The sequence below is a fragment of the Mobula hypostoma genome, chromosome 6 (assembly GCF_963921235.1).
Source record: "Mobula hypostoma chromosome 6, sMobHyp1.1, whole genome shotgun sequence".
In the NCBI taxonomy this organism is placed as follows: domain Eukaryota; kingdom Metazoa; phylum Chordata; class Chondrichthyes; order Myliobatiformes; family Myliobatidae; genus Mobula; species Mobula hypostoma.
The window spans coordinates 65,463,959-65,481,640 of NC_086102.1; the positions used below are offsets into that span (position 1 = coordinate 65,463,959).

Sequence of the window (17,682 nt, forward strand, 5' to 3'; positions counted from 1 at the left end):
TGGGCACTGGCCTCTGTAGTATCCAGGACATCTTCAAGGAGCGATACCTCAAAAAGGCAGCATCTATTATTCAAGACCCTCATCACCCAGAACATGCCCTTTTCGCATTGCTACTGTCAGGAAAGAGGTACAAAAGGCTAATGGCACACACTCAATGATTCAGGAACAGCTTCTTCCCCTCTGCCATCCATTTTCTGAATGGACATCGAACCGATGGATGTTATCTCACTATTTTATTTTAATTACTACTTTTCCACTAATTTAACTATTTTATATCTATATTAGAATATATATATTTACCTTAATAAAAAGGAATTACAGTAAATATATGTATATCTTACTGTAATTCAGTTTTTAAAATTTCTATGATGTATTCCAGTGTACTGCTGCTGCAAAGTTAACATATTTCACAACGTATGCCAATTATATTGAATCTGATTCTGATAGATGACAAGTGATTTATTAATAGCTGCATGCATTTCATTTTATGAGACCGCTACTTCTCAACAATCCTTCTATTCTCTCCCAGAGTACTATATTGCCCAGTTAAGATTTCTACTGCTCTGCTCAAGGTATTTCATTTTAGCAGTTTTCTGCAAAAGCAGTGTGTTCCTGCTGGTAGAATGTTTTGGTTTTAGCCAAAAGGATACGAAGCCCTGATGTTCAACTTAGGAATGTTGTGTCAGTCAATCAGGATGGTGGTATCTGGAGGAGGTTCTAGAGGAATCAGGGTGGAGAGAGATTTGTGATGGACAGTAGTTTGTTTTGGGGTCTTTTGGTGGGAGCTACAGAGCAGGACAGAGGGGAAGATGCCACAGAATACCTTTGGAAGGAGAGACCCCGTTACAAGTGCTTTGTGCAGATGAATGACTCCAATGAGGAAGGGCCAAATTTCCTGAGAGAGAGCCAGTTTGTTCAAGATGGACTTTGAGGAAAGTTTGGACTGTGGTGGGTCCTTTCACACAGTCTGTGGTTTCAGTGTCATGAGTTATACCCAACTTTTGGAAGAGATGAGCTCCAACAGTCATGTGCACATTACACTGGTCTAACTGTAATGGGCCCTTTAATTTTTTTCTTCTTTCTTTTCTTTCTTTTAATAACAGGTTGATAAAGCTGAAATTGGTAAATATACTATCTTTCTAATTTTATGCTGTGTACAATCTGCTATTTCCTGCCGACTGATAATGGTATATGGACAGCATTTACACAGGATTTGATCAAATCATGTTCCTTTAATTGAAACATCACAACGTTTCTATTTGTCTGAACCCCGAATCATACTGACCCTAGACATATATTGTTTATAAAGGTGGTGTTCTCACCACTGAGTCAGTGGCTGTTAGCAGAGTTAGCTAATGAGCCGAGTTTGTATACGAGCCCAGTGAGAGAGTTACAGTACATTGTCGCAGGGTCAATAATACCTCTGTCAGATGGCCAGTTCTTATTCAGGAGGCTTATGTTTATTATCATAGGCACACACTCACACACACATAATGTAAGTTTAATGCTATTACCCGCAGCTCCTCCTAACTACCTGTCACCCATAACCCAATTCATCTACATCCATTCCACATATGTTATTTGGAAAGATTCAACAGTAGGAGTTCATGAGGGTGAAACCAATCTATACTGAGCTAGCATTAATGGACAGCAAACCCATTTACACCTCACCTGATGCATCTATTCATTAGTTAGCGGAAAAGAAATTTGATCAGTGTGCGGGATGGGCTGCTGATTTTCTATCAGCTGGCTTGGCATTCCACTAAGTCCAATGTCCTTCCCACATTTTTAAGAAAGGAGAAGGAGAAGAAAATTAAACAGCAACAAATTTATGAACTGTTAATGCTGGAATTCATTGCATTTCCATTTCCTTGCGGCCACAATTATTTTTGACTTACATCTGCAGACTTCATTTCGAACCATAGAATGTGGGAGACATTTCACAGTTAGGGGTTGGATTTCAAATACTGTAATATGTAAGTATTTGAATGCACTGTAAATTTGATTCTGTAAATTCAAAGGGGGCAATTTTCACCTTCACTGCCTTGAAGGAGATCTGACAAAGCAGGATGGTCATAATGAGGGCACACAGTAAACTAGAACATTGTTACAAGAAAACTTAATCTTTACATTAAAAATGCATGGTATTAGGATTCCTATTTATCTGTTCATTTATTTTTCTTAGCCAAACAATTCCCAAAGGAACGCTTACAAATAAACAAAAGTAACAAAATGCTCTGCAGAGGGCAAAATTAAACCCAGACTACAGTTCAGTATTTCTCATTTTAGAAAGGTATTAAGTGCAATAGAACTGCTCAGAATTCCAGCAGGTGAGTATAAACTACAGTAAACTTGGTTGGTCTCTGTAAATTATTATTCTGATTAAATCTGATGCACCAGTGGTGCATGTCAACTCAAATTACAACTCACTTCAAAAGTGAATTTGAACGTGGTATTTTAACCTGTTCAAGGTCATTCATCTTTACACAGGGATATAGTTTTGTAAAGATCAAACAATTTTTTTTTTACAGTAGCAATCTGCAATCCTATGACAAGGATAGAATAACGATTAATTATGTAACTTGAATAACAGGCTTCATGGCGTATAAAGAACATAACCTCCCCTTGGTACTAAAAGCCCTTGTGGAAGAGTCATTAAACATGTTCATATATTCAAGCATTATTAAGACACAAGTCATTCTCTGTTGGCTGTGTAAGGTTTCCCACCTCTATTACACAGGTAGGAAGTCATGTTATGATGAGGTGGATATGAACAGATAGATAAATAGATACCTTATTGATCCCAAAGGAAATGACAGTATCACACTAGCATGACAAGTACACAGATTTATAAACATTTGAAGAGAAGTAGAAAGATAAAAAAAACTCAAACAGTCTAACAGGAGGGGGTCATCACCCCCCCCTGCCCCGGCTATAGGTTGACTCATTATAGAGCCGATAGGTGGTGGGTAAGAATGACCTCATATAGCGCTCTTTGGAGCAGCACACTATGACTATAAGTGCTCCTCTGTTGAGCCAAGGTGTCATGCAGAGGATGAGAAACATTGTCCAGAATTGCCAGGATCTTCTGTGGAGCTTACATCGCTGGCGATCAGCTAGAGCTCAAGAAAAGCAGCTATGACCTGCGCAAGCTATCAAGGCTGAGAAACAACAATATAGGGACAAGATTGAGTCAAGATTCATAACGAATAGCACACGTGACTTGTGGTGAGGGCTGCATACCATCGCAGACTTCAAAGCCAAATGTAGTGGTGCTGCCAATATCGCGACCTCTCTCCCAGATGAGCTCAATTGCTGTTACGCTCGGTTTGATGTCACTCACTCTGAGCCTCCGAGGAAAGTCACCGCTGCAACCTGCAACTTGGTCATCTCTGAGGCTGAGGTACGCAGATATTTCCAACGGGTGGACAGTCACAAGGCTGCGGGACCAGATGACATCCCAGGGCAAGTACTCAGGATGTGTGCAGCACAACTGGTGGGTGTGTTTACTAATATTTTTAAATCTCTTCCCCCTCCCAGTGTAGAGTGTCCTCCTGCTTCAAGTTATCCACCATTGTCCCTGTACCAAAAAAGACCAAGGTAACATGCCTGAATGACTGGTGTCCTGTCACACTCACCTCAATATAAGCAAATGCTTTGAGAGGCTGGTCAAGGATTACATCTGCAGCTTGCTACCACCCAGAATGGACCCCCTACAATTGCCTACCGACACAACTGATCGACAGGTGACACAATAGCCACTGTTCTACACTATCCTTACTCATCTGCAGAAGAAGGATGCTTACGTGAGAATGCTTTTCTTGTACTACAGTTCAGCATTCAACACCATAATTCCATCCAGGCTCGACAAGAAGCTCAGAGACCTCAGCCTTGACCCTGCCTTATGGAGCCAGATCCTGGACTTCCTGTCAAATCACCAGTAGGTGGTAAGAGTGGGCTCCCTCACCTCCAACCCTCTGACTCTCAATACAGGAGCCCCTCAGGGCTGCATACTGAGTCCCCTCGTTTACTCCCTGTACACCCATGACTGTATCACCACCCACAGCTCCAATCTGCTAATTACATTTGCTGATGACACTACATTGATTGGCCTAATCTCAAACAATAACGAGGTAGCCGACAGGGAATAAGTCATCTCTCTGACACAGTGGTGTCAAGAAAACAACCTCTGCCTCAATGTCACAAAAACAAAGGAGCTGGTTGTGGGTTACAAGAGAAATGGAGACGGGCTAACCCCTATTGACATCAATGGATCTGGGGTTGAGAGGGTAAAAAGCTTTAAGTTCCTCGGCATCCACATCACTGAGGACCTCACGTGATCCGTACACACCAGCTGTGTGGTGAAAAAGGCACAACAGCGCCTCTTTCACCTCAGACGGTTGAGGAAGTTTGATGTTGGCCCCCAGATCCTAAAAACTTTCTTCAGGGGCACAATTGAGAGCATCCTGACTGGCTGCATCACTGCCTGGTATGGGAACTGTACCTCCCTTAATCACAGGACTCTGCAGAGAGTGGTGCAGACTACCAAACGCATCTGTAGATGTGAACTTCCCATGATTCAGGACATTTACAAGGACAGGTGTGTAAAAAGGGCCCGTAGGATCACCAGGGACCCAAGTCATCCCAACCACGATCTATTCCAGCTGCTACCATCCCAGAAGCGATACTGCAGCATAAAAGTCAGGACCAACAGGCTCCAGGACAGCTTCTTCCACCAGGCCATCAGACTGATGAACTCACACTGATTTGAGTGTACTCTATATTTACATTGACTGTTCTATTTATTATAATTATAAATTACTATGACTGCACATTTAGATGGAGACGCAATGTAAACATTTTTAATCCTCCTGTATGCGAAGGATGTAAAAAATAACGTCCATTCGAGTAAGTCCTAAAGAGTTTCATGAGGCAAATCTGTGGAATGAGAGGAATAGTCTGTCATGAACAACGTATGAAATTAGATCTGTATTGTTTAGAATAATGAGGAGTGATCTTATTTCAACTTTCTGAGGAGGCTTGACAGGACAGATGTTGAGGTATTTCCCCTTGTCTCAAACAAGGGGTCATCATTACAAGATTAGGTGATGAGGGCCATTTAAAATTGAGATGCAGGGGAATGTCTTCTTGTATAAAGTCGTGAACTTCTGGAATTTTCTACCCCAGAGTGTTGTGGAGCCTAAATCATTGCTGTACTTAGGAAAAACAAAGATACAGTTTTGAAAGATCAAGGAATTGAGGATCATGGGGAACAGGCACAGAAAAGAACGGCGTACCTGCGGTCCTGTTGAAAGGTTGGCGTGCTTGACATTCCAAGGGACCTGCTCCTGTCCTATGTTCTTATGACGCAAATATTTTATTTAGGTTCAGAATCAGAATCAGGTTTAATACCACTGGCATAAGTTGAAAAATTTGTTGCTTTGCAGCAGCAGTATATTGTAATATATAATAATTTTAAAACTATAAAATCAGCAAGTATACATACAGGTTGAGGACCCCTTATCCAAAACTTTTGGGACCAGAAGTGTTTCAGATTTCAGATTTTGGAATATATAATGAGATAGCTTGGGATCACCATCATTTCCGTCTTTGAATTTGCGTGCTACCAGTAAGCTGCCTTTGTCTCACACTTGTTCATCACACGCATGTACTTAGCAGTAAAAATTATTACGTACCATTAATATAATGAAAATATAATGTGTGCAGGGTAACAAAAGCAGCACAGTAGCATCGGGAGAATATCTGAATCAGCTCTTGAACAACAACAAACAATGGCAGGATTTCAGTCTCCACCTACAATGTTCTGTTTTGATTACAAGGTTACAATACACTGTTTTGGCATTTTACCTTTTTTAGGCTTTATGCAAGGCATAAAAACCATCAGCATTGTAGACTTGCTCTGGTGTTAGATTTTCATCAGCGACAATCTCGGCAAACTCATCAATGACCAGCAGGTGCTTTATCTTCAAAATTTTAAAAATCTTTAAAGAGTTAATGCCATGCCTTTGCATAAATTTCTGCAACCAGCCTGCTGAATATTCACAAATACCCTCAATTTTCAGTTTATCATGATAGATCTTTGCTTGTTTCATGACTGGCATACCATTAAGCGGCAAATGTTCACTCCAATGCTGACAACTACATTCTTTCAATACACGATCAGTTTTTGCTTTATGCAGTGTTTTTCTATTTTTCATTAACTTCTCTCCATTACATATATAAGGTCACTCTCACCACTGTCTGTGAAGCACAATGACTGAGAACCTTTCCAGCCTCCTGTGGAATTCTCCATTTGAGACGTCATGTCAGCACTCAAAAAAAATGGATTTCGGAGGTTTTCGGATTTTGGAATTTCAGATAAGCGGTAATTGACCTGTATTAAAAAAATAATTTAAATAAGTGGTGCAAGAAGAGAGAGGAAAAATACTGAGGAAGTGTTCATGGGTTTACTGTCCATTCAAAAAAATCTGATGATGGAGGGGAAGAAGCTGTTCCTGAAACATTGAGTGTGCGTCTTCATGCTCCTGTTCCTCCTCCTTGATGTAAGCAATGAGAAGAGGGCATGTCCTGGGTTACAGCCATCCTTAATGATGGATGGAGGTGTACTGCTTTTTGAAGGTGTCCTGAATGCTGGAAAGGCCAATGCCTATGATGGAGCTGGCTGATTTTACAACTTTCTGCAGCATTTTCCTATTCTGTGCAGTAGCCTCTTCATACCAGACCATGATGCAACCAGTTAGAATGCTCTACACAGTATATCTGTAGAAATTTGAGAGTGTCTTTCATGACATGCCAATTCTCCTCAAATTCCTCATGAAATATCGCCACTGTTGTGCCTTCTTTGTAATTGCATCAATATGTTGGACTCGGGACAGATCTTCAGAGATGTTGACACCCAGGAACTTGAAACTGCTCACCCTTTCCACTTCTGATCCCTCAATGAGGACTGGAGTGTGTTCCCTCGACGTCCCCTTCCTGAAGTCCACAATCAATTCCTTGGTCTTATCGATGTTGTGTGCAAGGTTGTTGCATCTGATTTATCTCGCTTGTGTATGCCTCCTCATCACTATCTGAAATTCTGACAATAGTTGTGTCATCGGCAAATTTATAGATGGTGTTTGAGTTGTGCCTGGCCACAAAGTCATGGGTGTAGAGAGAATAGAGCAGTGAGCTAAGCACACATCCTTGAGGTGTGCCAGTGAGAAGGAGAAATTATTTCCGATTCTTACAAGCTGTGCTCTTCCAATGTGGATGTCAAGGATCCACTTGCAGAGGGAGGTGCAAAGACCAAGGTTTTGGAACTTGTTGATTAGAACTGAGGGTATGATTGTGTTGAACACTGAGTTGTAATCAATAAACAGCAGCCTTACGTAGGTGTTACTGTTGTCTGGGTGATCCAATGCTGAGTGGAGAGCCAGTGAGACTACATCCACTGTAGACTTATTGTGGCGATAGGCAAATTGCCATGGGTCCAGGTCCTTGCTTAGGCAGGAGTTGATTCTAGCCATGACCAACCTTTCAAAACACTTCATCACAGCAGATGTGAGTGCCACTGGGGAATGGTCCTTGAGACAACTCACCCTGCACTTTTTGGGCACTGATATCATGGTTGCCCTTTTGGAGCAGGTGGGAACCTCTGGCTACAGCAGTGAGAGATCGAAGCTGTCCTTGAACACTCCCAACAGTTGGTTGGCACAGGAGGTCAGAGTCCTGCTCGGTACACTATCAGGCCCTGATACCTTGCAAGGGTTCACTCTCTTGGAAAATGTTCTGACATCAGCTTCCAAGACAGAGATCACAGAGGCACCAGATGCTGCAAGGATATGCACAGGTGTAGTTTTCAAAGCATGCATTAAAGGCATTGAGCTCATCTGGGAGTAAAGCATTAATGATGTTGGGTTTCATTTTGTAGGAAGTAATGGCCTGCAAACCCTGCCAGAACTGATGTGCATCCAATTCTGTCTCTCACCTCAATTGGAATTGTTTTTTTTTGTCCTTGAAATAGCCTTCCGTAGGTCATACTTGTACTTCCGGTATATTTCTGTATCATCGGTTTTAAAGCCACAGATTTAGCCCTCAGTAGACTACGAATCTTATGGATCATCAATGGCTTTTGGTTTGGGTATGTCCAGTATGTTCTCAAGGGCTCACACTAATCCACACAGGTCTTGAAGAAGTTGGTGACAACTGTGGTGCAGTTGTTCGGATTCAAAGATGAATCCCTGAATATTGTGCCGTTCATTGACTCAAAGCAGTCTTGTAGGTGCTCCTCCACCTCCTATGACCATACCTTCTTAATCCTCCCCACTGGTGCTGCAGTCTTTAGTCTCTACCTATACACCGGGAATAGAAGTACAGCCAGGTGATCAGACTTTCCGAAGTGTGGGAGCAGGATGGCACGGTATACATTCTTGATAACGGTATAACAGTGGTTGAGTGTGTTGGCTCCTCTGGTTCCACAAGTGAAATATTGGTGGTAGTTGTTCAGAGGCATCTTCAAGCTGGCCTGGTTGAAATCTCCCAAAGTGATAAGGGAATGTATCAGTGTGCACTGTTCTGTGCCTGCTGATAAAAGAGCTTATTACCTCCAGTGCCTGCCTGACATTGGCCTGAGGTGGAATGTACACTGCTACCATGTTCCCAAGGAATATCGGCGCTGCTAGGTTGCAATGCTTGGGCCTCACAGAACACATCACAACTATGTTGTTCAGATGTTGCATATATCAATATAATTCACCAAGGAGGTTGATACAAAACTGACTTGAAGAGATTTGACAAACAGACAATAAGGTGAAAATGGACTATAATTTAGGGCAAAAAGATGATGAGAAGCATTGATTGTGTGGATAGGCAGAGGCTGTTTCCCAGGGCTGAAATAGCTAACACAAGAGAGCACAATTTTAAGGTGTTTGCAAGTAGGTACAGAGAAGATGTCAGGGGTAAGTTTCTTTTACACAGAGAATGGTGAGTGCGTGGAATGGGCTGCTGGCGGTGGTGGTGGAGGAGGAGATGATAGGGTCTTTTAAGAGACTCCTAGATAGGTATATGGAGCTTAGAAAAATGGAGGGCTATAGGTAAGCCTAGGTAGTTCTAAGGTAAGGACATGTTCGGCACAAGGGGCCGAAGGGCCTGTATTGTGCTGTAGGCTTTCTATGTTTCTATATTTCCAATAAATTTGGCTATTTACTTGGTAATCCAGAGCAAACAAGTTGTGTTTGTGCAAAAAGTAAATATTGATAAACAGAAAGATTTTGGTGAGTTGGTACACAGAACAAAGGACAACAACACACCATCACAGACAGTCAGCAGGTTACCATAGGATTCTGTTCCTGAGAGCTATTCACAATCTGATCTGTTCCTACTTTGAAACAGTGTGGGGAAGAGGATCACAGAAACGATCGCGATAGGAAAGTGAGGAGGCACAGGAAGAATAACTTCTAGATGGCCTTACTGACCCTCTGAGTGACTGGGTCTACTCGGCACTCTGAGCTCTGCTTGGCTTGATTGAACTCCTAATTGTGACTGACAGAGAAGGCACACAGAAATGCTATGTTCCCATCCGTATGTGCACGCCCAAAACAGCTGGTAAGTACAGCCCCATCCATTCCCACTAGTCTAGTAAATGTTGGCCCTTGTTTACGGGATATTGATAAGTTGGACTTCTGTGAACTGGGGAGGACCTATACTTCATTTTGCGCTCTGAATGTTTTCTCAGGAACAAGAGCACGAGCAGAATCAGCTTCCTGTGGACATCTGCTTCTTGAACCTGCTTCCATTCAAACCTGAACACCTCAGTGCAGGGTAGTTCAAAAGAAACAAAGAGAAAATTTGAATGTGAAATTAATTTTTGGCAGGATATCAGGCAAATTCTATGTTCTTTGTAGTGAAATACTGAATTTACCTTCAGCTCAAGAAGTAGACAGACTAAGCTTCGATTTGATACCTGACTGGAAAATGTGAGGTTCAAATAATCTATTGTTTGGTCAATACTCCAGTCAAGCACCAGTGTAGATGACATTTAAGTGCAAGCTTTGGGCTTGACACCATCATTTCTTGAATACACTCAGAAATACTCAGCTAATTTTTGGTCCTTTAAGTAACTCCAAATTGGAAAATTCCAAAGAAAAAATACTGGCAATTTTTTTTTAGGTTCCTTAACAGAAATTTTCTGCATTTTAAGACATTGGTACTGATTACAAAATCAGAGACCACCTGAAATTAAGTTGTTTGATGAGATTTCTGCAATGGTACCTTCAATGGGTGCTTGAACTATGACCCTAAGCAAGGGTGCCCTTGTCTCTTGCTTTAAATCAGGAAAAGTCACATTGTAATATAGCAATTTTACAAACTTCACTTTACTGCAAAGATTTTGACTTAAGGTAAACGGAAGACCATTATGATGGCTAATTAAGAAAACACCATGCCTCACAAGAAAGAGTTTTTCAATCTTAGTTTTAAATGAATTGCGCATGATTTTGGAAACAAAATCTATTTGCTTACATACCTACTTACCATCAGTCATTGTTAAATCAGTTTTCAAAATATTGAGTCAAATTACTCATTTTATCATTTGAGGTTGTGTTCAAAGTCAAATAACAATCTATCTAACGAGACAATCTCATTTCCATTCTGTGAGACTCTCTCTACATCCCTGACTAATTACAACGTGCCTTCTCACGAACTTGATAAATTGATTCTATTTCATTCATTGACTCACTTATACTCCATTAAAATTACTATTATGGTACCTGAATATCGGATGGCAACATTGCCTAAATGAGTCTTCTGAAATCTTATTAACGACAAACACCTCAATGGCTTGATTTAGTAAAACAGTGCAAGCAGCATTACAAGTGCCAGTTTTACATTGTTCTTAAAGAAGTTCAATCTAGTCGCTGATGATAATGGTCCTGCTGCTAATGTCATTTGTCTCACAGACTATCATCTACTCACTAAATGTAATATGTTTACATCAAACAACCTAAAAATCTTGAAAAAATCTTTCAAGTTACTGTCACAAGATACATTAAATGAAATAATATTTTGGAAGGTAATGAGCCCAAAAAAGAAATCTTGGGTAATGGTTCATTTTATGCTTGAATAATGATACTTTCTAGTGGACTATTAATAATAGATTATAGAGGAAGAAGCAGTGGCTATTTTTCAGTGGTCACTCTTGTAATTGGACAGCAGTGATTAGTGTAACCCCTTTCCTCTTCCTTGCCATAACCACCCAGACCCAGCTATTTATGGATTTATAGGTTACCTCAGAAAAAACACTATACAAATGGAGGTCCCAGGATCTGGATAATTAGCTGTTGGGAAGGAAGCATCTTCTGAGAGAAGGGCTATCATTCAAAGTGTATGCTGACACTTCAAATAATTAATTCATCACTCACACGGATCAAAGATATTGCACAACATTGAAGGAAGGCAATTCAACACTTTGCACTTCTGCTACAACTTGGAAAGACCCCTGCCATATGCCCTGCTCTCTCCCTATGCTCTTCAGATTTCCTCTTTTCAAGTGCATTAATCCAATTCCCTTTCCTTGTGCTGCATATGACTGTTGGTACTGTGATTTGCACCTTGGCCCCGGATTAATGCTGCTTAGTTTGGCTGTATTCATGGGTATTGTATGGTTGAATGACAATTAAACTTGAGCTTCCACACTTCCCAATGAATCTACTAATTCCAAATTATAACATCTGGCATTAAAAACTGAGTTGGACCTGGGTCTGACCCATCACCTTCGCTACATTAACTGATGCAAAGCTTGATAGTGGTTTTGGGACTACAATATGACTTCAGAATCCCAAGAGAAAAAAAATCCAAGATTTTTTCTTGCTTAATTGCCGACCAATGTCTCAGTTCAAAGCATGACCGGAAATGCATAGTTTGACAACTCCCTTCCCCTGCACAGTTGAAGGACAAGTACTACACTATTTTCAACAGGATCAGTCCTCACAGGATGAGGTATTAAATAGTAGCAGTGTAGTGCAGCAACAGACAATAGCTTCAGCTGAAGGAAAGGGAACAATGGAAGGAATTTGATAAAAGTTACATGCAGGACTAACAAAACAGTCTGTAATGTCAGATTTTGTCTAAAGCTACTAATTTTGCTTCTATGCTGAAAATTTTGTATCTTTGCTTTGTGATGTTTCATGTTTTAGAATAACATATAAAATACTGGCATAATGTATAATGTACATTAGTGATATCTCCAGTAGAAAAAAAAAGAGGAGAATACAGGAAAGACAAAGAAATAATCCCTTTCTTTGATAACAACATCTCCTTCCGCATCCAGAAAAAAAGCTTAGAAGAGAACAGTTCTACCACATCCACGCATAATTTTAAATGGCCACAACTGATTTTTGTCCAATGTTTGGTAATTTTCTTCTGCTGGTAGGGTCCTCACAATTTGGTTCTAGACTGGTTTTTTGGGGAGGCAGTATGTGAGGACTGGGGAGAAGAAGGAAACCTATATAAAATCCATCAAATTTAACAACAGGATTTCAGCCATGCTTTCATTTCATGTTAAGTCTGTCAGCTTTATGGAATGTATTCCAGCCAGCCATGAATGATGATGGTCATGAGTAATTTGTAAAGAACTCAGAGAAACCTGGGACTCAGAGGGCTGTGAGTTGGTGTGGAAACAGCAGGACAATGGACCAGCATGCAGATAGAAGAGAGAAATCACTCATTAGACAGCTTGAAGCATAGTTTTGTGGAGTGGGGACAGTGGGGGACCTACTGATTATGGCAGGCTTGTTTAAGGGATATGCCAGGTGAATGCCAGGACTATAAAAAGCAACAAATCTGCCTGATCTGGCTCTTTTCTTCTGCATTTAGTTGCTGGAATTCTGGAGTCCTGGGAAACCTGACTTCCAGTGTCAAATTTAAATAAGACTCCCAGGTGTATGGTGCAAGTCTTAAGTCAAGTGTCCCCACGGTGCAAGAGTGGAATACAGATACAAATAAATATTGTGCGCAACCCACTGTTGGAAAAATAGGCAGCAGGGCCATTACAAAGCAGATACCTGTTACGTTGAATCATGAATTTTTTTAACCTTGTGCTGTTTATCTACTGTTCCTCATGCACAAGTTAAATTGCACTCCGTCCTCATATACCTGTATCAGTTTTGAAGGACAATTTTGCAAAGTTTGACAGTTATTTTCACAACTGTGAGCCCACAATTTCCTGTTTAGTATCTCAGTGGGCAAGGATCACTGCCTTTGATGTCAGATCTCTGAGATGAAAGAATTTGTACCATGATAGCTAATCCCTCACTTCCAGTCATCTCAGGATAACCTGCTCTTGCATTAACCAAGAATATTTAATTGTGCTATGAAGAGGGCAAAATAATTGCTCCTTTCTCACTATTCCTCATAACAAACACATTTCTCTCCAGTTGCTATATAACAAATGTTCAATAACAAGAATGAAAATGATTGTTTTGGAAACTAAACTTGGACGGCATCTGAGAAATGGTAAAATTAACTGGGACAGCTCTTTCATCTGACCATTGCATGGCCCATGATTGGTTTAAAATGGATCCAGTCAAATTGGTTATGAGAGCTGTATGAGATTCAAAGACAAAGGAGTAATAAATTCAGAATTTTCTTTTCAACCATCATTTACATAGTATGTTGTTATATTGCAGTTTACCTTGATTTTTTCAATATGATCCTGCAATGAGTCAATTAGCAGATCCCCTACAGGTTGCCAAGTATCTTTGATAGCTTCAGCCTGTCTCAATTTGAGGTTCAATTCATCCATTGAATTTTGCAATTCCAGTAGTCTCTTCAAGGCGTCATCTATACGCTTCTGCCAGTCAACAGAGTGAGTGCTCAGCTTGTCCCATTCCACTTTCACATCTTCGGCATACTTCCGAATGACTCTAGCAACATTTTGGACATTCTCTTCGGGTGTTTTTTCTGCATTAAGAAACAGGAGAGCTATGTTAGGAAACTTAGTTCCTGAAAGGAATAAGATTTAACACCTTTGAATGGAATACCATCCAGTCTCCACTTCTCTCCACTCTTTAACACTTACCTGTCTGTCCAGGTTTTGGTTATTCATTTTGTGGTACACTTCTTTGGTTTGGCCACATGACCACAGGTGGGCACTTAAATCACACATTGCTCTAGTGTCTGTGTGAAGAGTGGCGCCCCACACAGACTTCCAGTCTGTGCCTTGTAAGGCATGAAAATGCCCAACGCAGGCCTCTCATGGTCTGAGTCGACGTTCCCCCCCTCTTTGGTTTGATGTTAATGCTTAGATTGCATTTATGAAAATATTTCTTTTGGAAACAATTCATCTGAAAAGAACCTATTTCGGTCTGGCTTCACTATGCATTCAAGAAAGATCATGGCATTATTAGAGTATACAACGTGCAAAGTAATCTTTTTTCTGTTAAATTGGGATATTATGTGATACTTCATAGCATGTAATGTTTTAGAGTTCACATCTCATGACATATTTAGTTTAGCACTCAGGATACAAGCACGAATGCCTTTCCATTACAGTGAACAGAACATCAATCAGAACTTTCTATGCATCTTTCTGTCCAAGAGAACCCCGTGAGGAGAGACTAACTTGTGAAATCTATCCTAGCAGGTGAGCATGAAATTGCTGTTATGTTTTCACTCGGACCATACGATGTAGCACAAGTTTTGGTCATTATGTGTAAGAACAGCGGTTCCTTAAGGTTGTTATAGCCGGGGGCTGGTAATGGGGACAAGCCCCCACTACCTATTAAATACTCCCAATGCTGTACCCCTCAAATAGCCCCTGACAACCAAATCCAGCCCCTGGCCTTCATATGTAGCTCAGCTACTAAGCCCAGTGGAACCGTTTCCACTGACAGAAGGGACAAAGGTGGGTTATTGGCACCTTGAAACCAGTCGCTTAAGGGAGATGAGGCTCTTTAGCCGTGGTTGGCAGCTCATCTGGGAGAAGGAAAACTCTGATCTCAAATCTCCACTGCCTTGTGACTATACCCACTCATGCAAAAGGCTTTGGGAGAAAACCCCAAAGGAAAAATCCAGAGCTGGAGTCCCTAAAGCAGTCCTACATTGAGTTCAATGTTGACTGGCAACTCCTGTGACGCTGCTGGTACCAAACTGTATCGGTCTCTACATTCCTTTGTGTTCATTAGATGCGTGGAGAGGAGGAGCTTGCTACGTGGGCAACAGCTTGCTCTCCATATCGTACTGCCTAGGCTTGTGTACCTAGACAGCCAGGATGCAATATGCACAGTCAACTCTTGACCGACGGAGGCCCTTCTAAGAACAGCACTTGACTTTGTTGCTAAATTGTTTCACTGAGTGCTTGCCAGTCCAATTGGATTTTGACAAAAAAAGGCAAAGGGGTATAAGCTTGTACTTAATAATGAGTAAGCTACATGTGATTGTATTAAAAATAATACAATGCCATAGGATATTTCCCTTTAGTTTTATTTTTTGAAGAGCAAAATCCTGAATTCAAAAGATTACTGGCTGGGTTAGAGTTGTCGATGTTTGTACATCATTGGCCTGGGAAGGAAAGTGGAAATATGAATCACGACCCTCACCCTTGAACACTGTCCCAGTAACTGGAATGATCCCAGCAGAGATTTGGATGAGGGAAGCAGAATTAACTGTGATGTCAAGTATGGGTGAAAACAATTAACTGTCATTGTCTACATTTGTAGCTGTGAAAAAGAACTCTTGGGTAAGGTACCGGGCGGTGTTGTGTGTCTGTGGACAGGCAGGTGACATGAGACTACACCGTCGAACAAAACAGATAGAAAAACAGAAACCAGCACATTTTTTTGCTTATGCTCACAAAATACAAATCTCAGTATATCTTCAGAGCAACTGCTGAAGCCCAGTTTATCCAATACGGTCAAGCAGCACAACTCTGGAGCAGCTCCTTTGTTTGCTGTTCTGGGAACTAACCCAGCCAAAGCTTTCCTTAATGTGGAAATATAATGAAATCCTTAACAGTGACGATATTATCAGAGAAACTATTGCAAATAAATTACTGAGCCTGACATTGTGACGGAGTTTAAGAAATGCATCAACCAGGGGTTGCACTAGCCAGATTGCAGAATTGGAAGATCACATTGGTTTTCTATATGCTCAGGACAGACCACACTTAAAGCACAACAGAGAGGTAGAGGCACGTGACTGTGAATTTATGGTGAGCAAAATAAAATAAGCACATACAACACACACAAAATGCTGGAGAAAATCATCTATGGAAAAGAGTAAACAGTCGACATTTCAGGCAAGGATTCTTCATCAGGACCCATAGATGCTGCCTGGCCTGCTGAGTTCCTCCAGTATTTTGTGGGTGTTGCTTGGATTTCCAGCCGCTGCAGATTTTCTCGATTTTAAGCACACATAATGCTTTTAAGTTCTCCCATCTACACCTACAACTATTTTGTTTAACTCCGCATCATGTACAAATATGCTGAGTTTTTCTGACTGATCTTTTCACAGATCCCGCCATCTCCAAAGTGTACCTTTATGTGTCCTTTCCTATCTGACGTAAGCATTGGAGTTACACACTCATAGTACTTAATGTCTATCGTTCAGGACATAACTAAAAAGCAGCTGCTGACTTTCTGTGAGAAAGAAAAACTCTGCTACCATTTAAGACTACATCAAAGGTAGTTTTATGCAATAGGCTTGCACAGCCAAAGAAATGCCAGTTGTTATTCAAATTCATTTTGGTTGAACAATAAAAAAATGTCACACAGGGGAGACTGCCCATCTAAACTGTTCTTAAATTCACTTCCCAGAAGGCAAAGGGCGGATTGATAATTTGCTGTGACACTATGTTCCTTTTGATTATTTTATCTTCTGTACTTAAGGTCTTTTTTTGCCAGGCGGGCAAGATAATAGGTTTTTAAGCATCTGCAATATTAATCTGTGAACATTGTTAATCTGTAATCTGTGAACCTAAGAAATGCACCAATTGCTACACTTCAAGTGATGGTGCTACGGCTTCATTTATTGCTGTCCATTGATGCTTTTTCAAAAATCATGCTAACTGAGGACTTGGAAGCACCAATCCAAATTCCACCACTGAGATTCTGCATGGGGCAAACTAACCAGGGCATGACCTAACTAACCTGAGTAGGTTACTTTTTGGAAACAACCCAAATAGTAGTTTATTACTATTAATCTTGAATCTAGAAGTAGGCCTTTAAAACACAATGTATAAGTGACTTCTTCAGAAATTCAACTAGCTTTGTTAGGCCTTTACAAATCATTGCTGGATGTTCAGATCAGCTGTTGGATTGCCCTTTCCTTGACCGTAATCTCCCAGTAACCAGTGTTACTAGTCTAACTAGTCTAAATGTCACTGATTTCTTTCCTTACTTTTCCTAAACCTTGCTAAAAATAAGGGATTCAAATCCATCACATATCTGAGTAAACACGAGGAAACCTACAGATGCTGGAACTTCAAGCAACACACATAAAAATTGCTGGTGAATGCAGCAGGCCAGGCAGCATCTATAGGAAGAGGTACAGTTGACGTTTTAGGCTAAGACCCTTCATCAGGACTAACTGAAAGAAGAGATAGTAAGAGATTTGAAAGTGGGGGGGGGGGGGAGATCCGAAATGATAGGAGAAGACAGGAGGGGGAAGGGATGGAGCTAAGAGCTG

The 17,682-nt window shown here is 40.9% G+C and overlaps 1 protein-coding gene across 9 annotated transcripts in view; it reads right to left on the reverse strand.

Annotated features, from left to right (window-relative positions):
- The window catches only part of dmd (dystrophin), a 1,998,855-nt gene that overhangs the window by 210,307 nt on the left and 1,770,866 nt on the right, over nt 1-17,682 (reverse strand). For all 9 annotated transcript variants that reach the window (XM_063050913.1, XM_063050911.1, XM_063050907.1 and 6 more), the window contains one exon: nt 13,691-13,959. In XM_063050913.1, coding sequence (XP_062906983.1) covers nt 13,691-13,959 — 269 coding nt within the window. The remainder of the gene's footprint in view (nt 1-13,690; nt 13,960-17,682) is intronic.